General features: G+C 50.7%; 2 protein-coding genes across 7 annotated transcripts; both read right to left on the bottom strand.

The window, feature by feature from the left end:
- Positions 1–212: 212 nt before the first annotated feature.
- On the bottom strand, positions 213–7,978 carry LOC128141088 (transmembrane protein 45B-like). 4 transcript variants are annotated; one of them, XM_052785648.1, is made up of 6 exons: positions 7,893–7,978; positions 3,272–3,476; positions 2,788–3,000; positions 1,925–2,109; positions 1,099–1,244; positions 213–809 (listed from the first exon to the last, which is right to left on the bottom strand). In XM_052785648.1, the coding sequence occupies exons 2-6, from the start codon at positions 3,456–3,458 to the stop codon at positions 680–682; spliced, it is 861 nt and encodes a 286-aa protein (XP_052641608.1). In that variant the 5' UTR covers positions 3,459–3,476; positions 7,893–7,978; the 3' UTR covers positions 213–679. The 4 variants fall into 4 exon arrangements, with proteins under 4 accessions (XP_052641608.1, XP_052641605.1, XP_052641607.1 ...); XM_052785645.1 differs by lacking the exon at positions 7,893–7,978 and adding an exon at positions 6,801–6,980; XM_052785647.1 differs by lacking the exon at positions 7,893–7,978 and adding an exon at positions 5,854–5,969.
- A 4,873-nt stretch (positions 7,979–12,851) lies between these two features.
- Positions 12,852–24,299, bottom strand: LOC128141087 (transmembrane protein 45B-like). 3 transcript variants are annotated; one of them, XM_052785644.1, is made up of 5 exons: positions 17,125–17,326; positions 16,556–16,768; positions 15,371–15,555; positions 14,348–14,493; positions 12,852–13,564 (listed from the first exon to the last, which is right to left on the bottom strand). In XM_052785644.1, the coding sequence occupies exons 1-5, from the start codon at positions 17,306–17,308 to the stop codon at positions 13,447–13,449; spliced, it is 846 nt and encodes a 281-aa protein (XP_052641604.1). In that variant the 5' UTR covers positions 17,309–17,326; the 3' UTR covers positions 12,852–13,446. The 3 variants fall into 3 exon arrangements, with proteins under 3 accessions (XP_052641604.1, XP_052641602.1, XP_052641603.1); XM_052785642.1 differs by lacking the exons at positions 12,852–13,564; positions 14,348–14,493 and adding an exon at positions 23,680–24,299 and having other exon boundaries at positions 15,261–15,555; XM_052785643.1 differs by lacking the exons at positions 12,852–13,564; positions 14,348–14,493 and adding an exon at positions 19,828–19,958 and having other exon boundaries at positions 15,261–15,555.
- Positions 24,300–25,589: the final 1,290 nt, after the last annotated feature.

Raw genomic sequence — 25,589 nt, 5'->3', positions numbered from 1 at the left:
TAAAAACAAGCAGGAGAGGAGCTGCGTGCCAGTGCTAACAGGGCAACCTCCAGCCTTTCCATCCTTTCTCCGGGCAGATTTGGCCACGTTGTCACATGCAGTCCCATCCCTCTGATGCTTCATCCACCCCCCCAAACCATTTTCAAGCCAGACGTCACCTTAACCATGCTTTCAATCTCAAGGCATCGTATTCAAGAGGTCCATCGAGGTGGTTCGTTAAAGTACTTTATTGGTGATCATGTATACTCTGTGCACATTAAGCTTTGTACAAAAAACACCCCTCCATTAACACCAGAGCGGGCAACAGCCACCAGGAGCTTTGAACGCTGGTTTGGCTCCCTTCTGCAGAAGCAGAAGCAAAAACAATATTAAAAAAAATAGCCAAATCGGCCACACTGGTTGGACTCCACCAGCAAACCAGTCCTGCAGTTCGCAGCCTGAGCTGCGGCATGAAAAATTAAAAACTCCCTCCCAGACAAGCCTGGTTTGCTCTTGCTACCGTCCAAGGGATGCACGGGAAAGACTTTGCACCTCCTGCTGCGCTCCGCCTTTGGGGTCCTGCCTCCCACTTCTGATGCTCTGCCATCAAGTGCCCATGTAGTTGATCAAGACTAATTAAAAAACCTCATCTCAAGAGCTCTAAGCCAGCGGGGAAGAAGTTTCCATGCCCGCCATGGCCTCACTTATCATCGGAGCCGCTCTGCGGCAGCAGGGCGCCGCTGAAGCTCTTGTTGCCTTTGCGGACGCACATGCCGCAGTCCAGCTCCACGTCGATATCCCCGAATTTCAGCTGGCAGGACTCGTTGCAGCTGCAAGGGAGACAGTGACACCGGTCAGGTATTTGCGGGCAGCGAGAGCTGTCAGCTCACCCCAGCCCGCTCGGGAAGGCTGCTAAGGACCGTCTGCTCTGCGGTGGCACCAAGCCCATCCTTTACAGCCAAGCCATGGACTAGTCCGTGCTTGGACACGCACGGATGCCCACCTTTCTTATCCCACGATACACTGGTGGCTAGATTTCCCAGGGTAGCATTGGGTCTAGGTATTGCTCTTGGCCATCCCCACTCACGCATGGTGCCAGGACCCCTCTCCCCCACGTACCAGCGAGATGTGGCAGAGTTTGCTGCCAAGACAGTGAGAGCGCCCACGTAATGCCAGCAGAAGCACATGGTGAGGAACGTGAAGTTGCTGCGGTCAGTCTGATCCCAGCCCGGTCCTCCCCACGGAGGGCACAGCACAAACCCAATCTGGTCACAGATAGAAGAGAGATTAGGCATCAGCACAAGTCAGGCTTTAGCACATCCCTCCTCGCTTCTCCTCCTGTTTTTAGCCAAGCTGCTGCAGCTGACTATGGACTAGAGGCACAATAACCCCAAGCAACACCCAGACAGCTGCCCTCAGCACCCCCGAGCACGCTTGCCTCCCCAGACTGATACAGGGGTGCATTTCAGGTGGAGTGGGATGCTCTGCAGACAAGCCTTAGGGCTCGCAGTGCAGCCCAGCATCCCCAGAGAAAGAGGACAACCCAAAGGCTACATTGCCAGGCCGTGCATTTCTCCCTAGACCCAAAGCCGGGTGATTACGTGAGAGGTTTCCAGATATTTCCAGTTACTTGGAACAAATAAAGGAAGAAATTGGACCTAATAAAAAGAACAGAAACTCATGACTGTGGTTTCCCACCCTTGTGGGGGTCTACCTTCCATTTAGCAAGCAGGTTTGTCGATGATGCATACATTACCCGTGCATCTCTCCACGATGACAGCTCTGGCACTAAGCCTCATTTCCTCCTCTTATTTACTAAGATATTCCAACCAGCCTACAACTTGAACCCAACAGACGTGCCATAAAGAGCAAAGCAGCCCCCCTCCGCTTGTCTTCCTGGGTGCAAACCCCACTGCTCGGAGGAGAGCGCTGGATACAGACTGACCTGCCAGAGCCAAGAGCCCTGGAGAAGGAAGGAGCTGGTCCTGAAGGTCTCCAGGATGATGTGGTCTCGGAGGAACACCTCTAGGAGGGCACAGAGGGCTCCAGCAAAGATAGCCATGGCCAGCAGGGAATGGAGGTGGTGGTCCAGTGCAGCATCGCTGTAGTCACGGAAACAGAAGAGCAAACCTGCCAAGATTCATACTGCATTAGAAAAGGATGCTCTGGGATTTGGGTTTTTTTAAAAAAAAAACCAAACCAAAACAAAACAAAAAAACCCAACCAAACACATCTGAAAACTATGCTCCAGGTCTTGCTATGATCTGCCTGGTGGGAAGAGCCAGGCAGCAAACAGCCTGCTGTCATCCCCTTCACTCTGCAAGGACCACGCAGCCCCCAGTGCCGGGGTCTGCTCTGCCCACAGAGTAGCCCCTGTTCGCTGCGGGGATCCCCGTGCCCCAGCCAGGGCCATAGGGCTGCCAGGAGAAGCAGAACGATGGACACCTCCAGCTCAGAAGGTGACAAAGGGGAGCTTTGTATCAGGGTTTATCCCCCTCTGCATCCATTCGAGGTGGGGGGACAACAGCTTTTTGCGACTCCGGCTGCTTGTCACCATCCCTAGGGCCTCGTGTATCCCCCATGCACCCAGCCGCGGCTGGATTCATACTTGGAGAGGAACAGGGAGGGGGTGACTTCGGCACGCAGCAGGTGCCATTGCGCATCTGTGCACCCTCCAGCTCTATCTGCTTGCACGGCACCTTGCCAGACTCGAAACAGCCCAGGGATTTTGGGCTGCACACCGGTGACCCTCCCGACACTTCCCCTAACCCATAGTCCATACTCTCCCAGGCACCGCGTGCCATTTACCTTCGAAGAACAGAGCCATGGACAGCGAGAGCCGATCCAAGCCAAGCGGCAGCTTGAGCGGGGAGTGCGAGACGATGTCCACGATGCCGGAGAGGAGGAAGAAGAGGTACATGGTGGTGTAATGCCAGTGGGTGAGGTCTGTCCAGCTGTGTGTCTTGGGGCTGTACAGCTGCAGGTGGGGACCGGCGGGAACAAACTGCTCAACCAATATCCCTGGGCAGAGAGCGGAAAGGTCACGCTTTTCCTTTTACACGGGGGAAAGGACAAGCTTGCAGGAAACCTTTCTTTGCAATGGTGAAGTCATACTGGTAATTGCCCAGAAGAACGGTAGCAAGGTGCCATCACAGGGCGTGCCACAAGCACGTCCCCAAGCCCTTCCACATCAGCCGTGGCTGTTTCCCACTACAAACGACCCCAGACTCGTGGGAGAGAGTGGCTGCAGTGCCAGTAGGTATTGGGCCAGAGACTCATCATCATCTCTTACCTGCTAGAGCAAAGAAAGCTTTGACCGCCCCTTCAAAGAATTCCATGCGCTGGACCCCATAGCTTGGCTGGTTCTCGGCATTGGCCTTCCGCCTGAGATACTTTAGGGTGTATCGCACAGACCACCAGAGACCAAAAATTAAGAAGAAGGTGCCCCGGAGGGCACTGCCGAGAAAACTTGTTGGCATCGGGCTCACTTGCTGGACCTGCAAGGACAAACAGCATCTGGGGACCGACTCGAAGTATCCCCAAAGGAGATGTTGGGCTGCTCACTTGCTCGGCATCCCTGGGGAGCTGCATCCCAACAGAGCGGGTGTGCACGGCTCCGCCATCAGCTGCAAAAAGGTAATACCAGAGATGTGACATCACCATGGAGAAGCAGCCACCGTGCATCACTGTATATACGTTTATACATATGTACGTATGCGGTTGCATGCATACAGTCATCAGGACTTCATCGTGCCAGAGAAAAATACATTAGCGCCCAAGAAAGCGTAGCAGCTACGTGCTTTTAGAAGAGGAACCATAACAAAGTTTTTGCTAATAAAAAGCAACATGACAATTATTTCCTCAGAACATAAACTCCCTCCAAGCTAGATAATTACCAGGGTGTGAATTCAGCCGGCGTGTTCAGCAGCTTCAGCCAGCCCAGGCTTTGCTGGGCCCTACCGGCCGTGCAACAGGAGGAGGAGGTAACCCAGGAACCATTACCATTTCCAAAAGGAGTCTCATACATATTCCACACAACATGGAACACGAGCCGTGATTTGACACAAGATATTTCATCTCCAGTAGGAAGAGCTCGAAGGCTAAAGGCATGAAAATTGCCTTCGTGCTAAGCCAAACCAACGCCACCGAGCACCAGCAAGGATGGAGAGGAGCAGAGGTACGGCAGCACGACTGGCTGCCACGGGCCAAGTTATAGCCTGCAAAGTGTTTAAGCCCATACTCAAATTGTTGAAAAAAATCCCACAGCAGCAAGCACAGAAGGGAATAAGTAATGATCTAAATGCTTATAGCACTGAGCTTTTGATGTTACCTTGGGATGGTCTTGTTTCCTCCAGCAAGACCTCTCTCCTTGCTCTCTGTATGCATCTACCACCTAAGGAGGTCTCACTCTTTCCCTCCTCATGGGCTTTCTGGTCCTTTTCTACAGCTCAGATGTGCATGGAAGAAGGCATTACTCATCCTGAAGCTACCACACCGACTTGCCCTTGCATCATAAATCACATCCTCACTGTGTTTATAAATACCAAAGCAAATTGCAGAGGCTGGATGAACAACTCCAGCACGTTCTCCAAGTCCTCCCACACTAGAAAGTAATTAGGCACTGCAAAATAAGGGTAGGATATGGTGTGGCAAGTGCCTTAGGTGAGGGAGAACTCTGCAAGACGTTCCCGGTCAGGTTTTGGCTGCAGAGCTGGAATCGGTCAAACAGGCTCAGCCCTGCGTGGGCAAGCATGGCGTTTGTACGCCGAGACTATCGTCATCCATTGCATCTCCGGGACACAGGTAATCTGGGGAAGGCTCAAAGCTGTTTACACCGTGTTAAGGTTTCCTTTCAGGAGGGAAGTGGCTAAACAGCCTTTCAGGCAGATGAGAAAAACCCCATCCCAGGGGCTGTTTCGGGCATCGGCGATGGCCTTCTGCTCTATTTTGGATGCCTACATTAGGGCGAGATGGCTCATGCCCCATGTCTTTCCTGGTTATAGCCTGGACACCCAGTCCAGGGCACATATATTCCCTGCACAGACATCCACATGCTGAAGTGACTAAGAACAAATGCTATTAAAGCGCATTTAAGCGGTGCACAATTGCACGATACATAACCAAATTTTACCGTTGTCCTACGGAGACTGTGACTGCAAGGGCAACAGCCTGAAGCTGGAGTCAGGAGTGTACCCTGATCAAGATACGTAGCAGGAGCTTTAATTTGACCTGCTTAATTGGAGGAGAGCAGAGACATCCCAGTGCCCAGACATCAGAAATGACAACTGGCATGTGCCACCTGCAGCTCCAGAGGCTGCTCCAAGCCACACCAGCATCCAGCTTTAACCCAGGCATTTATCACCCTACATCCACCGGGCATCCCCTCTTCGCCTTAGTTACCAGCAGACCCAAACCACGCTGTTTCAGAGCTGTCCCTGGGATCTCCTACCCTGACCATCCCTCTCCCCAGCAGAGTAGCCTCACTCTTCTTCGGTTTGGTGCTGGGGACCCTTTTTTCTTTGTAACCTGGCAGCAGCCCAACCCAGCAAGGCTTTTGGTAGTTGTCACGAGTCCTCTTTGCTTCCCACCACCTGGACGCAGCACTTCAGCAGCCACCACATATCCTGGGGCATCTCTCACTTAGCAGAGATGTCCCAAACCCACCCTTGGGTCAAGCAGAAGCTTGCACGTAGCCCGCACACAAAAAAACCACCCCCCACCTTCTTTTATAAAACAGCCGCTATTTCACAGAGAAACCAGACATGTTTCCAAGCAACAGTCTACTTGCACAGCTCACATATTTGAGGCGCAGAAAAACAACCCCCACACATCCACACAGCCCTTCGACCAGCCCACCGAGCCCAAACCCGATACCTCTCACGCGCTGGTTTCCCCCAGCCCCAGCATTTGAGTCCACGCTTGCATAAAAGCTGATTAAGCTTCAAGTGAGCCGCAGCCAGGGAAGAGAGCACACCGGCTGAGGAGAGGCACTGAGTTATTTATTTTTCCTGCGAGCTAGTTTGTCTGTCAGAGGACTTAAAATATGGCTGCAGTCAGAAGTTATTACCTGAGCTGCCCTTCTCCCTCCGCAGCTTCCAGGCTGTGATGCTTTTGCTTATTAGCCATACGGGAGCTGCCTGCTCTCCTTACAGTGCCTCGCATTGACTGCTGGCAGCCTCCCCTGGCTCAGCACGGGAAGGACGGCATTTCTGCCCAATTTCCAGGCTCGTTGCAGCTCTGGGTCTGTCATCATCGATGATTTTGGCCCCATGTAGGGACTTGTTCCAGCTGATGCTGGGGGATCGACGCTGCTGGGAGGATGCTGTCCACGTGGATGCACGAGGATCCCCTACAAGCACCCATGGGTGCAACCATCAGCCTGGCAGGCACCATCCTAGGACAACCAGCCTGTATGCAGAGGGCAAGCTCAGCACCTGGCCACGGATGTTCGGAGGGTCTTCTCTTTGTGGATCCTTCTCCATCTTTGCTACCCAGGCACATTACTCTTGTGCCAACAGCTCTCACCCAACAGAAGAGGCACAAGCCCCCTCTCCTCCTGCAAGTCTTCTGCTAGGACGCATCTCCAAAACCTGATAACCCCCGAAAAAAAGAGCTAAACACACACTGCCCACAATTACTAGGAGTCTGTCTCCATCAGGACCACTTCTGCCAGCCTCATCGGTGGCCATCATCACACTAGACCTTTGCCTTGCAGGGATGGACTCTCCCCACGTCCCTTCTTCCCAAGCTCAAGCAGCTACGTCCATCCCATGGCCCAGCTGCTCACCGATGTATTTCTCTCTGTGGGTAGAAGAGTTTACCTGTGACTCCTGCCTGTCCTCCTCCCTCTCCAGATGTGGCAGTGAGGAGTGGTTATTACTCAGAAGAGGCAGATAAAGGGAGAAGCCACCACGGGGAGGTGGCCCTCAGACAGGATGTTTAGAGCCGAACATCCTGCAGGCCAGTTCAAAGCACGCTGAGTCAACCAGCTTTCACGACCTGGGACGCCTCGTGTCTGCTATTATTAAAAAAAAAAAAAGTCTCCTGGAGTTTGCCACAAAAATCAGGATGAGCAGCCAATTCCCGTTCCCATGGCAACCACGTATATTCAGTTATTATGTTGGGTTTTTCAGATGACTGGGGAAGGAGCCAAGACAAGACAAGGCTGCAGCATCGCCTGACATGGCCAGGCTCTGCTGGAAGGGCTCTGAAGTCTCTGAACTGGGCTGCCAGGTACACGATAACCCTTTTAGGGTGGTCTGGCCTTATAAAAGGTGCCTGCAGGCAGGAGATTTGGGGCCAGGAGCTTGCAAACCAGAGCTGAGCCCTCGTGAGTTCCATCTCCCAGCCCACAGCAGCCAAGAGGAAGGGGACGATGGCCCTCTCTCCCCCAAAAGAGGGGTTGGCAGGACACAGCAGCCTGCTTCCACTCCTTTTTACCTATCCGATACTCAACGCTGCCCAACGCCAAGAACCCACACACACAAGCCACTACCGATCTGCCCCGCACGACATCTCCGACGGCTGCACGCCCAGCCTTAGCACCTCACCGGCTGCGCAGATGAGCAACGCAAGTGCCTCAAGGCAAATAAATACCACGGGCCACCCCAGCATCCCCATCTCCCTCCAAAGCACCGAGCCGATGGTGCAGAAACACTCAGTGCCACTCAGGAGCGTTGCCCAAGCCTCCGACCGCCTGAGGAGTGGCCGCGGGCGTTAACAACCACTCAGTGCATCCCCAACCCAGTATTTCTCTGGGTTGCGACCGCACGCACGTAACTCCCCGTGCAACCAAAAAAAACCCCAAGCGAGGCCGCAGGGTAAGCTATGCCCAGCCCTGCCAAGAGCCCCATACACGTGAGCCAGCGTCCCAGGGAAGCCCCAAGGCTGGAATAGCACGGGAGCAAACCAACCTGCGCAACCCTCCCCAGGGTGATGGGCTGTTTTCCGGCACAGCCATAAAAGCCACCAAGCCGTAGCCAGGAGCTCTTTTATACCCATTATCTCCATATCAGCGGTAACAAGTGGGAGGAAGGAAGGAAAACAAGAAGCTGGCGGTGGTGCCGGCACGCAGCCGCGCCATACACCCATAGCTGCTCACCTCCGACGGTCCTCGGGGAGCAAACTGCATCGCAGAGGGCCGAGCACACGCGCAAAAGGGTCCTGTAACATCGGGGAAGCCCACAGCGACAAGTGGGCTTCCACAAACACATGCGGCTTCACCCAAGCTTCAGGAGCTTGCTACCGCATGAAGCCCAAGCACAGAGACAAATGCAGCCCCCACAGGAGCTCTTCTTACAGACCTACCCCCAAATATAATACAGCAAGTAAAGCATACCTTTCTTGCTGGAAAAAGAGCAGCAGCACCATCAAGGACCTCTTTGCAGTTCAGTTTTCCTTTCTGCAACCACCCAGCTCGACAAACCATTACCCCAAAAGGCGGCTCAGCACGGAACCGCTTCCCCAAACAAAATGAGTCAAGTTCTTGGAGAAAGTGGGAAAAGGCAAGCTGGGAGGGCAGCAGCTGGAGGGAGAGGGGAGGAAATGAGGCTCAGCTGAAAAATATCTGCTCAAGAGGCTGAGGGTGCCTTTTTCCCTGGAGTTTAAAGGGCCAGCAAAGAGTAAAGCCCATAGAGAAAGGTTTCTATGAAAAGGGCAACTCGGATTCAAGTACCTGCCAGTCAGACAGTGAAAAAAAGTTATAGGTGCATGAAATGGTTGAGGAAAGGGGGTTTCTAGCCTTTGAAACCATCCCCGTGGTAAAAATGAGAATAAACTGTGACAAGCAGTTGGGAACAACAGCCCGATGAGGGGATGCCCAGAGAAAGGATGGCAAAACCTGGCCCCCCCTGGTCACAGAGCGGGTCACTCATACACCGTGTGTGCTAAAATCACTGCGGGCATGAATGGATGTGACTCCATTACAGTTCCTCAGCTGCAAACCGCTGAGGAGCATTACAGGATTGTACCAGCACACGCCTGCCCTCCTCTATCTCCTAGGGAGAGACCGGGGGAGGCAGATCAGTGTCCGACCTGCTCCAGCCCCTCTAATCTTCTCAAGCTAAACCTTGAACTGAATTTGATTTTTTTTTTTTCCTTCTTTTTCTTTTTTCTCAGCTGTAACTGCAACGTCCTCTCCCTAAAGGTTCATCATCAGCCTCGGTGCTAATGAAAAAATGTGATAATGTTTGCCTCCTTCCTGGGGGTGGTGGGAGGCACAATCTAATTAAAGGTTTGCCAGCAGCCTGAGCACTGCAGATGGATGGTTGTTCGGGAAGTGCAAAGTATTATTATTATTATTATTATTATTATTATTATGACGAATGCTAACAGCGGCTTTCATAAACAGGCAACAGAGGAGGTGAAGCAGGTGGGATAAGCATAGGCAGGGCTCCTTCTGCTGCCTACACCATCATTTCAGCCTTACATAAATGTGGCTGTGAAGGGTGGCAACGGTAGATCCCATCTCTGCTCGTGGATGGGCTGTGCTAGGGCGCTTGATGAAGGGTTTGTCTTTCTAGCTGGAGGCAGAGCCAGCTGCCAAGATGTTTGGCTGCTTTAGGGGGGGGTGTCGTCTGGGTTCCTTCGCTAGAGGAGGTTAGATATTACCATCAGCAGCTCCTTCCTGCCTTGGACGAGAAGGTCACTTGAGTGACAACAGTCCATGTGATGGGTTAACCCTGGCTGGATGCCAGGTGCCCACCAGAGCTGTTCTATCACTCCCCCTCCTTCTCAACTGGACAGGGGAGAGAAAAATATAACAAAGAGCTTGTGGGTCGAGATAAGGATAGGAGAGATCACTCACCAATTACCGTCACGGGCAAAACAGACTCAGTTTGGGGAAAAATTAACTTGATTTATTACAAATCAACCGGAGTAGGGTAATGAGAAATAAAACCAAATCTCAGAACACCTTCCCTCCACCCCTCCCTTCTTCCCGGGCACAACTTCACTCCCGGATTCTCTACCACCCCCCCCCAGCGGCACAGGGGGACGGGGATGGGGTTTACGGTCAGTTCATCACATGTTATTTTCTGCCGCTTCATCCCCCTCAGGGGGAGGACTCATCACACTCTTCCCCTGCTCCAGCGTGGGGTCCCACCCACGGGAGACAGTCCTCCACGAACTTCTCCAACGTGGGTCCTTCCCACGGGCTGCAGTTCTTCACGAACTGCTCCAGCATGGGTCCTTTCCATGGTGTGCAGTCCTTCAGGCACAGACTGCTCCAGCGTGAGCCCCCCACGGGGTCACAAGTCCTGCCAGAAAACCTGCTCCGTGGGCTCCTCTCTCCACAGATCCGCAGGTCCTGCCAGGAACCTGCTCCAGCGCGGGGTTCCCACGGGGTCACAGCCTCCTTCGGGAACCCACCTGCTCCGGCGTGGGGTCCTCCACGGGCTGCAGGTGGATATCTGCTCCACCGTGGACCTCCATGGACTGCAGGGGGACAGCCTGCCTCACCATGGTCTTCACCACGGGCTGCAGGGGAATCTCTGCTCCGGCGCCTGGAGCATCTCCTCCCCCTCCTTCTTCACTGACCTTGGTGTCCGCAGGGTTGTTTCTCTTACATGTTCTCACTCCTCTCTCTGGCTGCCGAATACCGCCGTCCCAACTTTTTTTCCTTCTTAAAAATGTTATCACAGAGGCGTTACCACTATCGCTGATTGGCTCGGCCTTGGCCGGCGGCGGGTCTGTCTTAGAGCCGGCTGGTATGGGCTCTGTCGAACACAGGGGAAGCTTCCAGCAGCTTCTTACAGAAGCCACCCCTGTAACCCCACCCGCTACCAAAACCTTGCCACACAAAACCAATACAGTCCAACAACATCAGGCTGCGGTTACACAAGACAAAAAACACCCCCGAGACATCGCCCAGGGCATCATGGTCCTCTTAAAGCCAGCTGTGGACATGGCTACAAATATACCCCCAGTCTTCTCCAGCTGCATGGCCAATGGCTGCAGTACAGAGATACTAGCTGGTAACTCAATTTATATGGTGAAAAACGTGATCCAGGACAACTGGTTGATATTAAGGTTGTGTTAAAAACAATCTTTATTTCCTTTAGGGCTGTCCTGGTATATCTATCACATAACAAATCAATGTGAGGATGGCTTATGCTTGCACCTCGCTGTATAATAAACCATCTCTGGAGCACTCACCACGCACCCAGCAACCTTCATGCCCTTGTTTGGGTACCTAAGCTATTTGCAAACCTGTTTTTTGAGCTAAAACAAAAATTGTTAATTCTCGTCTGGAAACGAACACCGCCTCTATTTCCTTACTTAATCACAGGCTGTATCTCTCCTCCTTCACTGACCTTCATACCTCGGGAAAGAATGTGTTCCAGAGTTGGAAAACAAATTAGCAAGTGCTATACTGACAGTCCTGGGATGTTTGTAGGAGCGGGGAATTAATGAGGCAGACAGAAACTATTCCAGACACCGGGTGCTACAGACGGAAAAAGTGGTTTGTGGCCACGTAGTGACAAAGGACAAAGAAAACCTTGGCGTGAAAGGAGACGGCAACTCGATTAAGAGCAGCAAAGAGAGCCATGAAGAATTAAATCAACCCTCTCCCACCTTCAAAAGCAAGGGATGCTTTTAAAAACCAAGGTCAGCTTTCATCTGTGTGGCCTCGGATGGAAATAACCTCTGACTTTCACGGGTGGCAAGCAGGAGGGTGACTGCAAGGTGACTGCAACCTCAGCCAGCCTGGAGAATGTTCCAGCTTTGCCACCTGGTGCTGCCCTCATGTGGCTATTTAATGGGAATAGTGATGTTCGGTCTGTTTTCTAAAAGAAAATAATTCAGGGCAGACCAGAAATAATTCCGGGCACCACGCAAGGTCTTTTTGCTGTTCACTTAAGCTCGCTTTCTGTCCTGCAGCACTCTAGGTAACTCAGTTTGTCACCTTGCAAATAGGGTTTTCTCTGTGCATTAGGAGACGGCAGCCTGCAAAATGCTCTTCCCTGGGTTGTGTCTCATCGTAGCAGCAAGAGGAATTCATGCAGTTTAGAAAAACTATTCCACTTGGCAGAAAAAAAACGTATCTGCGAAACGCTCGTCGTGTTCAGTGGTTACAACTCCTGAGACTTAATTGCACGGCATTTATCAGATGGATTTACGGAGATGTATTGCTCTGCTGCTTAATTCTCTTCACACCCAGCCTGTTTGCACCTTCCGATATCCAGCCCCTGCAAAATAAACTGGCTCAGTGGTGGAAATACAGGAAAGCTAGCACTCAAGGAAAGCTAGTTAGTCTTTATAGCACTGTTAATAAGCAATAAAATCCAGGCTGTAGCCCCCTTAGTCTGCCACAGGCTCTTTGCACAAGGCGAAAGGGTGTTCAGAGACGAGTTTTGCCTTCCCTGGGTGTGAGCAGGGAGCCGCAAACGCTTGGACCTGCCAGTAGCTGCTTTTCTGTTCAGTCATGAACATGAGCGCAAAAAATCAGCTGCCATCCATCCCCCGTCCATTACGCAGCAATGAGAAACTTCAGTGCAGAGCATCCTTCCAGCCCCAGGGTTTGAGACATGAGCAGTTGCAATTCAGCTTGCGCTGGTGTTTATTTTATATATATATATTTTTTTTTTTTTAATCCCCATAATCACTACTGGCACATTTTCCTCCCATCTAGGAGGTGACATTTCCACTCATTTTTTGCAAGAAATTAGCTGGCAAAGGCAGGCTAAAAACAAAACATGTGCCTGTTTTGTCTCACTTTCCTAGCTGAGCGGTTAATTTTCAATGGAAAACTGGGACGTTTTATGAATCCCTGCTGCTTAGCCATGTATCTTACAGCCCTTCAGGCTTTACAGGTCTGAGGGATGGATTTGTCTAAGCTATTATTACACACTCTATAATTTATCAGTCTTAAATTTAAGGATATCAGCTCAGTGAGGATTTTTATTTCACATTTATTCACTCTTTCAGCCTTTAAGTGAACACGAAAACTATTAACAAAACCCCTCTTTAGTTCAAAGCTTCAGTAATAAAATTTGTATTGTGTACAATCAAGCCATGGTGCTGCAAATTTGACATAATCTCACATTCAACACTCTTTCACTCTTCCTCCTTGGGATGATGCCTTGGTCCAGAGGTACCTGACCTCAGCCTGGAGGTTTCCCTGACTTCAAATGCAGCAGGTCAAAGCCTCCAGGCTCTTGGAAAAGTCAGCTGGGCAAAGGCTGCCCTCCATCACTATGAAAACACATGTGGGACATGTGGGACGAAGCGATCTCATCATGTTGAATTTCTGCGCTTAATTTTGTTGCTAAAAATCACTGCAAACAGTGCTCGTTTCAGAGACAGTGATATTCGTGTACGGATGGAGGGCAGCTACCCCCCGTGCACTCAATGTGCACCTCTCTTCGCTCTTCCAAAATGTAAACATTTCATTAGATTTTTTTTTCTTTTTTTTTCCTTTTAGAAAAGAGATTCTTCATGTATTTGGAGAAGGAGATTGCACCCTTTTCACTCTTCATCAGATCCATTTAAGAAGGCGGCTTGGGAGCTCGTGTCACGCTTATGCTGCCGGACTCCGAGCCCGATGTAGGGTTCTCCACTGCCTCTCCTGCACCTCTGGATGCAGCTGTAATGCATGAGCAATAAATCACTGTTAGCAAAACCCCCAAACTAATGCCACTCACCAGAATGCTTAGGGGAGCGAAGTGAACTCGTAATGAATATGCGGAGGGGGAGAAACTATTATAGAGGTCCTAAAATGTGGGGTTTGTTTTTTTCTTTTTTTTATTCTGTATAAAGTCTATTTGCTTGCATAGACTGGACTATCCCTTCTGCAGCCCTTGTCTCAGCAAGCCATGCAGCATCCCTTAGAGGCTCGTAGGCCATGGGAGCACCCCTGAAAGTTGGAGAATGTCCCCTTGCCATCCCCTTGGAAAAGCCACGCCGGGTGCCAGCGACGTTTTAGCCATCAGACAGTGCTGTTGTACCTCTAATAATTCAGTGACTGTCAACCGCTTTGAAATCCTTGCAAGGGAGGGGAAAAAGTGTCAGGGGGTCCTGGTAATGCTTTGATTTCTCTATCAAATTAAAGTTTGACTTCCAGCACTCGGTGCAGAGAAAAAAAAAAAAAAGTGGTGTGACTTCCAGGAGCAGCTTCAGGGGCTCAGTTATTTGACCTCTCCACGTTTAATGCCCATGCCTCTTGCTGACACTATTTTGCATTCTGTGCACTCGACAAATAACGTGCGGGCTTGTCACCGTGCGCTAAAACTTGCAGTAGTCAGGGGCTGCTTATTCAGCTGTGACTTTGTACTCCAGGATCAGCTGAAGTACATCTACATCTCACTCCAGCCATCCCCATCCCTGCCTGCCCACCCCACTCCTGCCCAAATTCATGCCCCAGCTGTACCAGTAAGCAAGAGTGTAGTTTATAGCCAGGATGGCCACAGCGGCTGCCCAGTGCCAGAAGAAGCACATGGTGAGGAACATGATGTTGCTGTGGTCCTTCTCATCCCACATGGGACCTCCCCACGGCTGGAAGAGCACGACCCCAATCTGGGTGGAACAAGCAATTTATTACCTTGGGGGAAAAAGAAAATCAATGTATTGAAGCCCTCCAGCACCCCTCTGTCCATCTCGGTTATCACCGTGATCCACATGGTGACCGAGGGACTTGAGCCCTGACCAGGATAGTGGATTTTGCTGAGACAGTGCTGGCCTTATTAACATCCAGCCTTGCAATGAAAGGCCACACAAAGCAAGTCTGCGCCTGCCGTCTCTCTTTTTCTGCACAATATCCAGATACATTCGTCCCTCTGCATTGCAGACTCCTAGCCATCCTTTAAAAACTCCAAATTTAGTATTTTACAAGCTCAGCACAGTTTTAACCTCTGAATTTGAGTTTGAGTTAGCGCAGCAGCCCTGGGGCTGAGAAAGAGGAGGGAACTCGCATTTCTTTTCAGCAGCCTAGTTTTGGGAGTGGTTATCTCCATCTGATTTCTTTGCTTCTCCAACCACTACCAAAGCAAGCAGCTGGCCGTATTTTTACTCAGCCATTTTATTGCTTGGTGGGGTTTGCATCTTTCCACTAAACCAGAGGGAGTGCTGCAGGGTGCATTAGACACATTAAGCAATTAGTACTTGGTTGTTAGGTACTGTAAAATGTTGCTCGCTCGCTGCAAGCGCTCGCTTTTTCCGTTCCCCCCAGAGAAGCAATAAGCCAAGACAAACAGCTATTTCAGCGGGAGCAGTCATCAGAGATGACCTGTGATAAGTAAATTTTCATTCTGGGTTATGATCTATTTATGAAGTGAGCCTGGCAAAATTATCCTTCAGAGACACGTGATTGATACGTGATGTACAGTTTCTTTGCGTCTTTTCCCATTGCTCTCCTACCTCGGTGCTCTGCTCCACAAGAGAAGGCAGAACTGACCTGCCAGAACCACGTTCCCTGGACGATGGTGACACCGGCTCTGAACATCTCCAGGACAATGTTGTCACGGAGGAAGACCTCCAGCACGATGCTGCAGGCCCCTGAAAAGATGGCGATGAGCAGCAGGGAGTGGATATGCTGATCCAGCATGGGGCGGTGAAGGACATGGTAATAAAAGAGACAACCTGCCAAAATACATACCACCGCTAGAGTAGCATTAACACCACCAACCATGACCGCAGAGCCCTGGTAGAGTAAATCACCTGCCCGGTTGGTGAATGGAGACAGGTCCCCACAAAAACAAGGTACTCCACATAACACCATCCCTCCAGGTCTCCTGGCATCCCACCATCCCCGAGGGACGAGATGCCCAGCCTTGGGGCGGGAGGATCTGAGCAAAATGGGGACCAAAGGCAGAGGACAACAGAAGGGTGGTTTTCCCCCGGCGTCGGTGCCATCACCTCTTCAGATCACCCTCCCCTCATAGCCAGGCTCCTGCCGTGTCCTACTTTTCTGTTGCTAAACTTCACTCTTTTCTTGGGAGCTGGAAACGGTATCTTTCCTTTTCTTACTTGCCAAACTGTGTCTGTTGAGCCGCCCCTGCCGCTGCTTCAAAAACCATCGGGATTGGGGAAGGGAAAATAACAGGAAATGTGCCTTCATTAAGGGGTTTTCTACATCACCAAGACCGTCCTTTCCATCTGTGATCCAAAAGGGGTCTGAAATCCTGGCTCGTGACTTGCAAGACAGCCCGAAGACAAAATGATATTCATGATGTGCTGAAGCCAGAATAAGTCACTCGAATTTGCCACGTGCAACGCAAGCAGATGAGGATGACAATGCCTGCAGTGCAATTAATGGCTCTCGGGGGGGAACACAGGGCATGTGAACAGCTCTGTAGATGTAAGATAAATGCAGCATCTGCCAGCCATTTATCATAATGAGGAAACCCAGCCTGCTGCTTTGTACCGCTGTCACCCCAGAAATCCCAAACCAGGCGAAGCCAGGACCTATTGATGCCTGTATTTCCCATCTTGCTGCAGACCGCCCTTCGATAATATATCACCTACAACATGTCCTCTCTTCAGGGGTGTTCAGAGCAATATCTCAGGCTGGCAAATTTTGGTCCCTCCCGGACTCACCCTCCAACGTCCCTCCCTGAATTAAGTGCTACCTTCTACTGACCTTCAATGAACACAGCCACAGACAGCATGAGGCGATCCAGACCCTGCGGCACCACGCAGGAGATGTAGGTGAAGACGTCCACCACCCCGGAGAGGCCGTAGAAGAGGTACATGGTGGTGTGCTGCCAGTTCATCAGCTTCACCCAGTCGCGGCTCTCCCCGCTGTAGAGGTACAAGTGTGGACCATCTGGGACGAACTGCTCTGCTAGCATCCCTGCACGGACACGCAAGAGCATGCCGTTTCTGATGGTATATTTGCAACAATCGTTGATGCTACTCATTGCTGGGGGAGTGGGGTAGGGTTCTGAAGCACAAGCTGATGGTTTCGCGTTAGGGGGAAAGGACTGGATCTAAAAATCGGGCCTGCCTGTATTAATGGTAGCTCAGCTTTGGGAAGGGGTGTGAGACTTGGTCTTTGTTGCATCAAACTCTATTGGAGATCAAGACAAGATGAACGTCAAGGACGCATCCTTCCACATCTGGGCCAGTTTCTCTGGAGTAGGGGCTCCAGTACAGCCATCACTACAGGCGGGGAAGTTACCAGCATAGCTAGTAAAATAGAACCCTTACCTATTAGAGCAAAGATGATTTTGATTCCCCCTTCGATGGCATCCACACGCTGGAAACAATAAATCCTGTGGGATTTCTTATTTACTTTCTGGCTGAGATACTGCAGTGGGTATTTCACAGACCACCAGAGCCCAAAGAGCAGGAAGAAACTGCCTGGTAGCGCGTGACCCTTGAAGTTCGCCATCCTGACAACGTCCTCCGACTACAAGGCAAAGAAAAACAATGTCATTATACAATGTATACCAGTTATCTGACATAATGCTGGAAAAAAATGGGATTTCCCTTTCAGGGAGGACTGGAAAAGGCTTGACCAGGCAGATGGGAATAGGAAGGAGCACTGGGAAACCCTCCAAGGGTGGGAGGTGGGAACATCAGGGATGTCTCTGAAGTCCTTGCCCCAAGATTAGGAAATGTCCAAAAAAGCCGGAGCCCAGACTAGTTTAGCAGAGGCCCCATATCTGCTGCAATCTCTGACACACCCCAGCCTGAACCTTGCATCCCCCGGGATCCCTCCCAGCAGTAGCTCCTGCTTTTCCTACCCTTCTGCAGGTACGAGCAAGAGCATCCGCTGCAGAGCAGGGCAGGGTGGGCTTTTCGGGACCAGGTAGGAGAGATAATACACAGGGAAAACAGTCAGGTCTAGGGGTAAACATCAGTGGGTTTCTTTAGCCACTTGAAAAGCCACAGAACTGGTGTGCTATGTCTAAAATTTTTTTAAATTCCTGGAATTTTTTCTAGCACATGGAGGGGGGAAAAAACCCACCCTGCATCTGTTTCTCAAAGCCAAAGCATTTTGTTAAAACTATAGCTTCAAAAATACCCCAAAAGCTGCTGGAAACAAAACATTTTGGTTTTGGGCAAACCAATCAACTCGCTCCCTGCATCACTGCCCCCTCCCACCCCTTATTCTCTCTCCGGAGCATCGCTAAGCCGGGATTTGCGCCGCGCAGAGCCCAGGGATTCCAGCCGAGCTGCTCGAGCCTCCGTGCCCCTTCATGCCCGGGCACGCACACATGCACAGTTTGTAGGAGAGCCAGGGGACCTGTTTCCTAGGAGAATTACAGCAATTAAAACCCAGCCAGCTCCTGTTTGCCATTTGCTGGTTTGCTTAATTAGGTGGAGAAACGATTAGCTCTTTCATGTGGGCTCCAGCATATGTTCGGGGGCCTGCCTTGGTGCGATCCCAGGTCGGTTGCGTCAGGCTGGTCAGTTAGGATTTTTTTAATTGATAGCAAAGGCTGTGCTGCCAGCGCCCAGGACTCCCTTCTCCATTTAGTAATGTTCTTCTTGATGCTGAGCTGTGCTTAACGCCGGGCTCTTTCGTGGCGTGGACGGCGTCCATCCCCATAGCAAGGTGCCGTGTAGTTTGGCGCTGGACCTGACCTCCCCATCCCAGACCCCCAAGACCCGGCTATCCTTAAACCACCTTCCCTGGCTGCATTTTGGGCTTCATTCCCCACCCGGCGGTATTCTAGATCAAAACGCGCTCTTAATTCTGCTGTTGCCTGCTTTCTGCATAAAGGATAATTTGGGCGTGAGGTTGAATGTGGCTTGCTGCTGCCAGCCTTTGAGAGGGGAGGGTGGTTGCTTTGGCTTTACGAATATCTGATTTCAGGTCGGTTTGTCCCAGGGGCACCTTGTTTCGCCCCATTAAGTCCATGCCCCCGGAGCTCGGCTGTGTGCAGATACCATCTCGCAGAGGCGGCTGTCCCCGGGCAGGAAAATCCAGCAGGTTAGATCAGACCTGCTAAAGCCCTGTAGCTGACCTGCCTGATTTGAACTGGTTTAACCAAACCAGCTAATCCAACACCTCCGAGGTAAGCAAACATTGCCTCCTTGTGCAACCACCACCCGGGTGCACGCAGCTACATGCAGCAGCAGGCAGGGCTGACGTCCTTGCAGCTTACACCAGGCTGGTCCCGCAGTCCTGCCTTCACCAAATACCTATGAGCTATCACAGTGGGTTTCATGCAGACAAATTTAGGAGGGGATTTAAGCCAAGAGTGAAAAAGCCGTGCATGGAATTATTATTTTCTACCGTATTGGCTAGCAGCTTTGCAGGCGGCTGTTAGCAGCACTGCAAGGCTCTGCCTTATTTCATGCCTTACAAGGAGAGATTTATTGACAGTGGGCGCATTGGGTAATTCAACACAAAATCAAAGCAAGATGCCGTTTACCAGCAACGCTAGCACAGTCCAGTGGGTTAATACAATAGTCTCTTTAGTCCTTTGATAGAGGCAAACGGGCAATCAGAGCATCCGCCTGTATACTTGTGATTAAGGGAGCAACATACCTGAGCCAGGGAGATGGCTGAAAAATCTGTATTTTCTGGATGAGCAGAGAATCCCGTCACATACGTGCAAGGGTATAATATCAGGATAACGACTGAAAGCAGAACTAAACTGATCCTCGAATACCACGACAAGAAGTACTGCAGCCATAGCATGCCATATTAATGCTATAATTATAACACTACCACAGCAATATGTAGTCAAATATGTAACTCCATGACCTAGCTCCAGCAGTTACATTTTAAAGGCAGATATTTAATGGGACCTGATGGTTTCCCACATGAGATTGATGCAGCCGAAATGGGATGACCTAAAGCATACACTGATCAATCATAAGCAGAGAAACTCAAAGGTCCCTTAAATGGAGTACGCACAACCTGGCTGGGCATCACGTCCACCTTACAGCGCTTACGTGAGATGGGGCGAGCTCGGTGGCGAGACAGGGACTCTTTCGGGGTTGCTGCCGTCCGTACCCACCCGATTGCTTGCTAGCAGGAAGCAGGGTGGCTTATCTGGGACACCTGACCAGCAAAACTATTTCTCCTGCTTCTCTTCCTCCTCTGAAAACATGCAAAAGGTGAGCACGGGGGGGGGGGGGGGAACCACAAACCACATTATGTTTTCAACTGTGAGCGCCCTGGAGCAAACAGCTCTCGTTTATCCCTACAGCTCCAAACGCAGCGAGACTTTGCCTGCAATCACCACATTGTGGGAAAGAAAAAGCTGAAAGTCTGGCTGATGTTGGGGTTGGTAGCAACAACCACCATTACAAGGCATCCCTGCAAAGCGTGACTTTGCCCCATTCCCTTGTCGTCTAGCCTGCACATCTGATAACGCACCCGTGTCCCTGCTGGCTTGTAATTAATGCACTTTGTCCTCTGTTTATTACAATGCCGTGCGCTGTGCTGGCTTAATGATTTACCGTTTCATCGGCTCTTATCACCTCCCAAAGGAGGTGGTTTCTTCTTGCTTTATAGCTAATGCACCGAATCATCCAGGGAGGCATCCGGAGCAGCAGGGAGGATGGCGAGGAGCCTGACTGGGCTTTTGCCTCCTCCTCTCGCCCTACCCTGGCAGCCACGGATAATCTCTTTGCAGCCAAACCCTGGGCCCTTTGAGTTTTCCAAAGGTCTCATTTGCTTTACCAAGGTTTTTTTTTTTTTTGTAAAGGTTTTATTAGTGCATCAATAATGCCTCGGTCAGGGCATCACCTCCATTTTCCCCAGCTTGGAAATTACAGTCTAAAGTTCGCCATTGGAAACAGCTCGCAGCCATCACCCCTGCAATTAACTTTGCCCTTCGACCTCTGCAAATCAGGCAGTTCAGACACACCAGAGCTGGTTTGCTCACTCTGAGACCTGCCGCCCGGCTCTCGGAGCATCTGCGGGTGACAGGGATGGTCCCCGGGGAAAGGCTGACTCAGTGAAGAAGAGAAATGTCTTGGCTAGCGAAAAAAAAAAAAAAAGGCTGAGCTCAGGCTGAGTTGGGGAATGCCACTGAGGTGCATATCTGGAAATAATGAAGCTATTTCCAACCCTCCTGAGGTGGTTTGGGTCTCCTCGTGCAGAATTTGAGACTGCAGGAGAGCATCGAACCCAGACCTACAGCCCGACAGCAGCTGAGGTGCTTCAGCCCAAAAAGCATCCTCCATCAGCCCATTTCCTACCCTGCACGTTCTCAGCGTGCATCTCTGAATACAACATAACCCTACAGCCCAAATACTCTGCCCGGGAGGCTGGGAGGGAAGGCAGCGGTCCACCAACGGGGTGACTGGAGGAGAAGACGTGGAAGTGAGATAACTCTGCCTCTGCAGACAGAAAGACGGCAGGCGAGACACCCAAGAGATGTCAGGAGAGGCATCACCTACAAATATAAGAGGCATCTCCTACAAATATAAGCTCTCCTGTTGCCCGCTGCCTGTCTGCACTGCCTCACTCCATTACTGTCTTACTTGTCTGCAGAGGCACTTCTAATCATAGCAGCTCTTCCATTATCTCCCCTAGGAGTTGGATCCCTAATGCATTAATGTCAGACTAAAATCCCACTCTGAACCATTTCATCCCATTATCATTGGTTTTTCTTCTATCTCTGCCTCCATCTGCACCGGGAAGTGTTAAGGGTGACACTGAGCAATCAGGTTACTTTTTATTAATACTCGCGAGCCCAGCCACGTCTGCAAAACCAGGAAAGCAAATTTTCTGCCTCTAGAGGATCCTTAGGGGCTTTAGACTTAGGTTAAAAATTATCATCATCGTTGGAATCTATTGGGCTCAATTGCCAGGGAATACCTGAAGGACCATCAGCTGCTGCAGGAGCTCGTACAGCGGCTGCAGACAGACACACGAGATAGACCGAGCTAGCCTGAAAATAAAGGCCCACTTCAATGGGAAAAATTCAACGTGGAAGTTCAAACTGGGATGAAAGCTTCAAATTTGGGATGCTGGACCTGAGGTCTATTTAATTGACACAGTGGACCCACCTGGAAGGAGACAGTGGGGGAGAGAAAGACCGAAAAGCTGGCGATGAAGAGGTTATATTGCTCTCTGCCTGCTACCGCTCTTCCTTATGCTGTCTCTTTTTGCCTTCTGTTTTATAAGTCCCTGCTTTGGACTCTCCATCCCTACCTCTGCATTAAGCCCCGCCATCAGGGATGCAGCAAGAAGCAGCTCCAAGTTACAGCCCAGCAGAGAAAGCTGAGAAATAAGACAAATTAGCCAAAGCCACCTTAATTACAGGGGCTCGGAGCGGGCGCTTCGTCATCCTTTTGCTTCTCTTTATGACTTGCATTAGTTTATTTGTGGTTTTTAAGGCAACGAGGTCTGACTTTAAAAATTATCTGTTTTGGGAAATGTGCGTTACCATGTTAAAAGCCATTTTTCTTCGCCTCTGTGTGATGCCTAAGAGATTAAAGTGCTTTCTAAAGGTGGAGGTTGCCAAGGTCTGTGCACCAAACTGCCTCCCCAGCCCCGCGATGTGCGATGGTGAAATAGCCCTGACTCCACCAACCCCTATTACCTCACAAGTACCAGCACAAAACAGCAACTCAAACGCAGCATTACCGCCACCAGCAATGCCGCAAAAATTGCGATTTTCCAAAGACGAGATGATTACTTGTCCTAAAATTGTCCCGATCGCCCCTCAATGTGACACAGCCTAAGTGCTCCTCCCTGCTGCCTTTGACATGCCTCAAAGAAAACTATCCAAGACAAGCTACTAAAGAAACCATTTCCATTGCAATAGATCCCAGACATATCCAGTTATTCACTTTAAACACATAAAGCTAAGCCTGTTGAGTATCGTGGCCCCCCCTCGGCTTATTAGATAGCTGTGGTTGCCTGGCATAAACCTCTGCAAGCGCCCCATGCCTCGGCAATTGCAACCTGTGCTGCAAAAGCGAGATGTTATTAGTTTTTTAACGACAAGCTGGTAGGAAGAAGGAAGAAACCCTTCCCCTGCTGCGTCTTGCTAAGAGAGGCACCGTCCCTCGAGCAGGGCATTCCCCCGGACTCTGGTTTTCCTCCTCATCTGCACATTTTTGGGCCCTACAAGAGACTTTGGGGGGCAATTCTGCAGGAAGAGGAGGGTGGGGAGAGAGTTTCTGGTTCAGTGCAGGCAACAGCGGTTTCGGTCTAGCTGTTAGGCAGAGCTTTTGCAGTTAATTTGGCTGGGACTGGAGCAGGGACCTGACAAGAGCTTCTTGCAGGCAGCCCAGCAAGGGGCTCGCGTTGGGGGGGGTGTAGGGGGGACTGCTTGCCCCCTCTTGCCTTTGCCTGCTTTCGGGCCCCACGTATCATGTTTATTTTTCAACTTCCTCCTTGGAAAACATCGCTGCCCCTTTGCCAGGCTGCCCCATCGCGTCCCACTGCCGTAGCCCGTCTTGGCAGGGCCAGCAGCAAACCCTCCTCTGCCCGTCCCACCAGGACCCCCGGGGTGGTGGGACACCCTGGTGGGTCATGGAGGGCAGAGCCCTCACCCCCCCCTCCATGTTCCCTCCTCGAACTTTGCTTTCCCATGGAGACGGGGTCTGGGCTCGCCTACCCCAACCCCTCTCCTCCCTCTCTATGGGGCTTGGTTCGGATGCCAAATTTTGGGGTGCCCCCTCCATCCCTTCCCACCCAAAGGACAGGCAGGTGGAGTCCCTTCCCCTCCCAGCTATGGAGGGGGGGTGAATCCCACAGCTCGGAGTGACTTTCCACCCTCCTCCCCAGCCCTTTCCCAACACGAAGCCCCCTCCTCACGCCGGCCCCAGCCGGCGGACCCTTACCTGTGCCGGTGATCCCCCTGCCGTACCTACGCCCAGGTGAGCTGTGCTCCTCCCCTGCCTGCAGCACCTGCCTCCTTCCTGCCAGCCCTGGGCTCTCCCAGCCTCCCCCAAACCCCGGCCAGACGGGAACGATGACCGGGGTCATCGTTTAAAAAAAAACAAACAAAACAACCAACATTAAAACATTGACACATTAAAAAAAGAAAAAACTACCCCTGGGCACACCGGGGGCTTTTATTTGCAGTTTTCTCCCTCAAAACTCGCCTGTGACTTCCTGACTTGAAAAACTGGCTGTCTTAAGGCTTTTTCCCCCACATCTTTAGTTTCTCACATTTCACTGCAATGATTAAATTTCTTTCTGTCAGACTCCCCCATTGCCCACCTTGTACAGGGACAAGGGCATTACTCCCCACCCCAGGTCCCCGCACCTTTCGGTGTAGCCCCGGCCACAAAACACTGCAGAACAGATTAATTTCTTTGAAGCACTTCATTTTCCGTGCTTCCCAGGTCGTGATGGATGCTCCTCCGGGGATCCCCGCTCACAACCCATATTTCAACTCCGAACACAATTTTCTGACCAGGCGTCCTATAAAACGTAGTTTATTCTTAATAATACTTTCCACTTTCATCTCCAGCCCTGCAAGTGCTTTACAAATGTTAAATAATTAACCCCCACGACGCCCTTGGGAGAGAGGTAAGCATTATTATTGCTATTTGTAAGAGAAGCACTGGCAGAGCCTCCTGTGCAATAGTCCTGGGTTTAACTCACTTTTACAGAGCAGCGCAGGTACTTACATCACTGAGAGCAAATACACCTGCCGCAGGGAATTTGTAGTAAGAAAGCCAAATTTTAATATTTTAAATATATCCACCCTGTTTCATAAATGACTTCATGGTTAGAAGTGCTGTCTAGCAATCCCCTCTCTTTTTATTTTTATTATTATTATTATTATTATTATCATCATTATTATTATTTTGATTTATTAAAATAAAATCTATTCCCTCACCCTGTCCCACAATGTTGTTTAAACAGGTGACTTCTTGTAAAAATAATTATCCATTAATTCATCCTTTCTCACTGCTTCAGAGAGGTGGGCACTGCTGGTAGGGAGGAAGCATCCCGCAGGCATCCTCTCGCTGCTGATTTTATCAGCGGTGGCGTTGGATGCCCAAACCGCACATGTTTTTTCAAGTGCGGTGATTCAAATTTTCCAGAGGCAAAAGCCAAGCTGCAGGTATTTCTTTTCTCTAGTTAAGCAGTTCCTCCATTAAATTGTTCCACGAATGTCCTAGGAGCCTGCTGCCATTTTAATGCGTGTCCTGCAAGCCCTGGAATAAATCAGAATAGTTCAGGGTGTTGTGGGCACATGGGAGGCTTTACCCCCAAAAACCCTGCACCTGAAACTGAGGTTGAGAAATAAATGGGCGGAAAACAAGTGGTGAGATGGAGGGTCTGGAAACATGAAGAACTATTTAGCTGGAGAGTTGCTGCCTCTCTGTGCAAGCTCATGAAAGAAAAACAGAGGATGTCCAAAAATGCAGTGGAGGCACCAAAAATGCCATGCAAAAATCTTGGTCGTTAGTGATGAAGTTGCTGGACCTGGTACATAAATCCCACAGCTCCTCTCCTCTTGAAAGGCTGAGTTTAGGTAAAAACTAAACCTGTAGACTCCAAAATGGAAGTTTGCCCCAAGAGAACGCTCAGCTGCGTTGCGTTGGTGTTTCTTGGCTACCAGGAAATTTGCACCATCAAATATTTGCAGAACGAAACCACGAGGGGTGTAGGGGGTGGATGTTACTATAAGGAAAGAAATAACCTCCTCGTGTATTTACTGTAGTAAAGACCATCCGTGAGCTGGGGGTTAAATAGAATCCAGCCTCAGCAAAATGTCTCACTTCCACGTGGTCCA

Source organism: Harpia harpyja, chromosome 4 (assembly GCF_026419915.1).
Source record: "Harpia harpyja isolate bHarHar1 chromosome 4, bHarHar1 primary haplotype, whole genome shotgun sequence".
Taxonomy (NCBI): domain Eukaryota; kingdom Metazoa; phylum Chordata; class Aves; order Accipitriformes; family Accipitridae; genus Harpia; species Harpia harpyja.
This window is presented reverse-complemented; position numbering and strand designations above follow the sequence as displayed.

Excerpts from the sequence above, each read along its gene's own strand:
- LOC128141088 (XM_052785648.1), bottom strand. The coding sequence starts at position 3,458 with ATGCCAACAAGTTTTCTCGGCAGTGCCCTCCGGGGCACCTTCTTCTTA. Across the intron at positions 2,110-2,787 it reads CATGGCTCTGTTCTTCGAAG|GTTTGCTCTTCTGTTTCCGT; the intron begins GTAAATGGCACG and ends GAATCTTGGCAG. Across the intron at positions 1,245-1,924 it reads AGGGCTCTTGGCTCTGGCAG|ATTGGGTTTGTGCTGTGCCC; the intron begins GTCAGTCTGTAT and ends ATCTGTGACCAG.
- LOC128141087 (XM_052785644.1), bottom strand. The coding sequence starts at position 17,308 with ATGGCGAACTTCAAGGGTCACGCGCTACCAGGCAGTTTCTTCCTGCTC. Across the intron at positions 16,769-17,124 it reads AATCATCTTTGCTCTAATAG|GGATGCTAGCAGAGCAGTTC; the intron begins GTAAGGGTTCTA and ends GTGTCCGTGCAG. Across the intron at positions 14,494-15,370 it reads AGGGAACGTGGTTCTGGCAG|ATTGGGGTCGTGCTCTTCCA; the intron begins GTCAGTTCTGCC and ends TGTTCCACCCAG.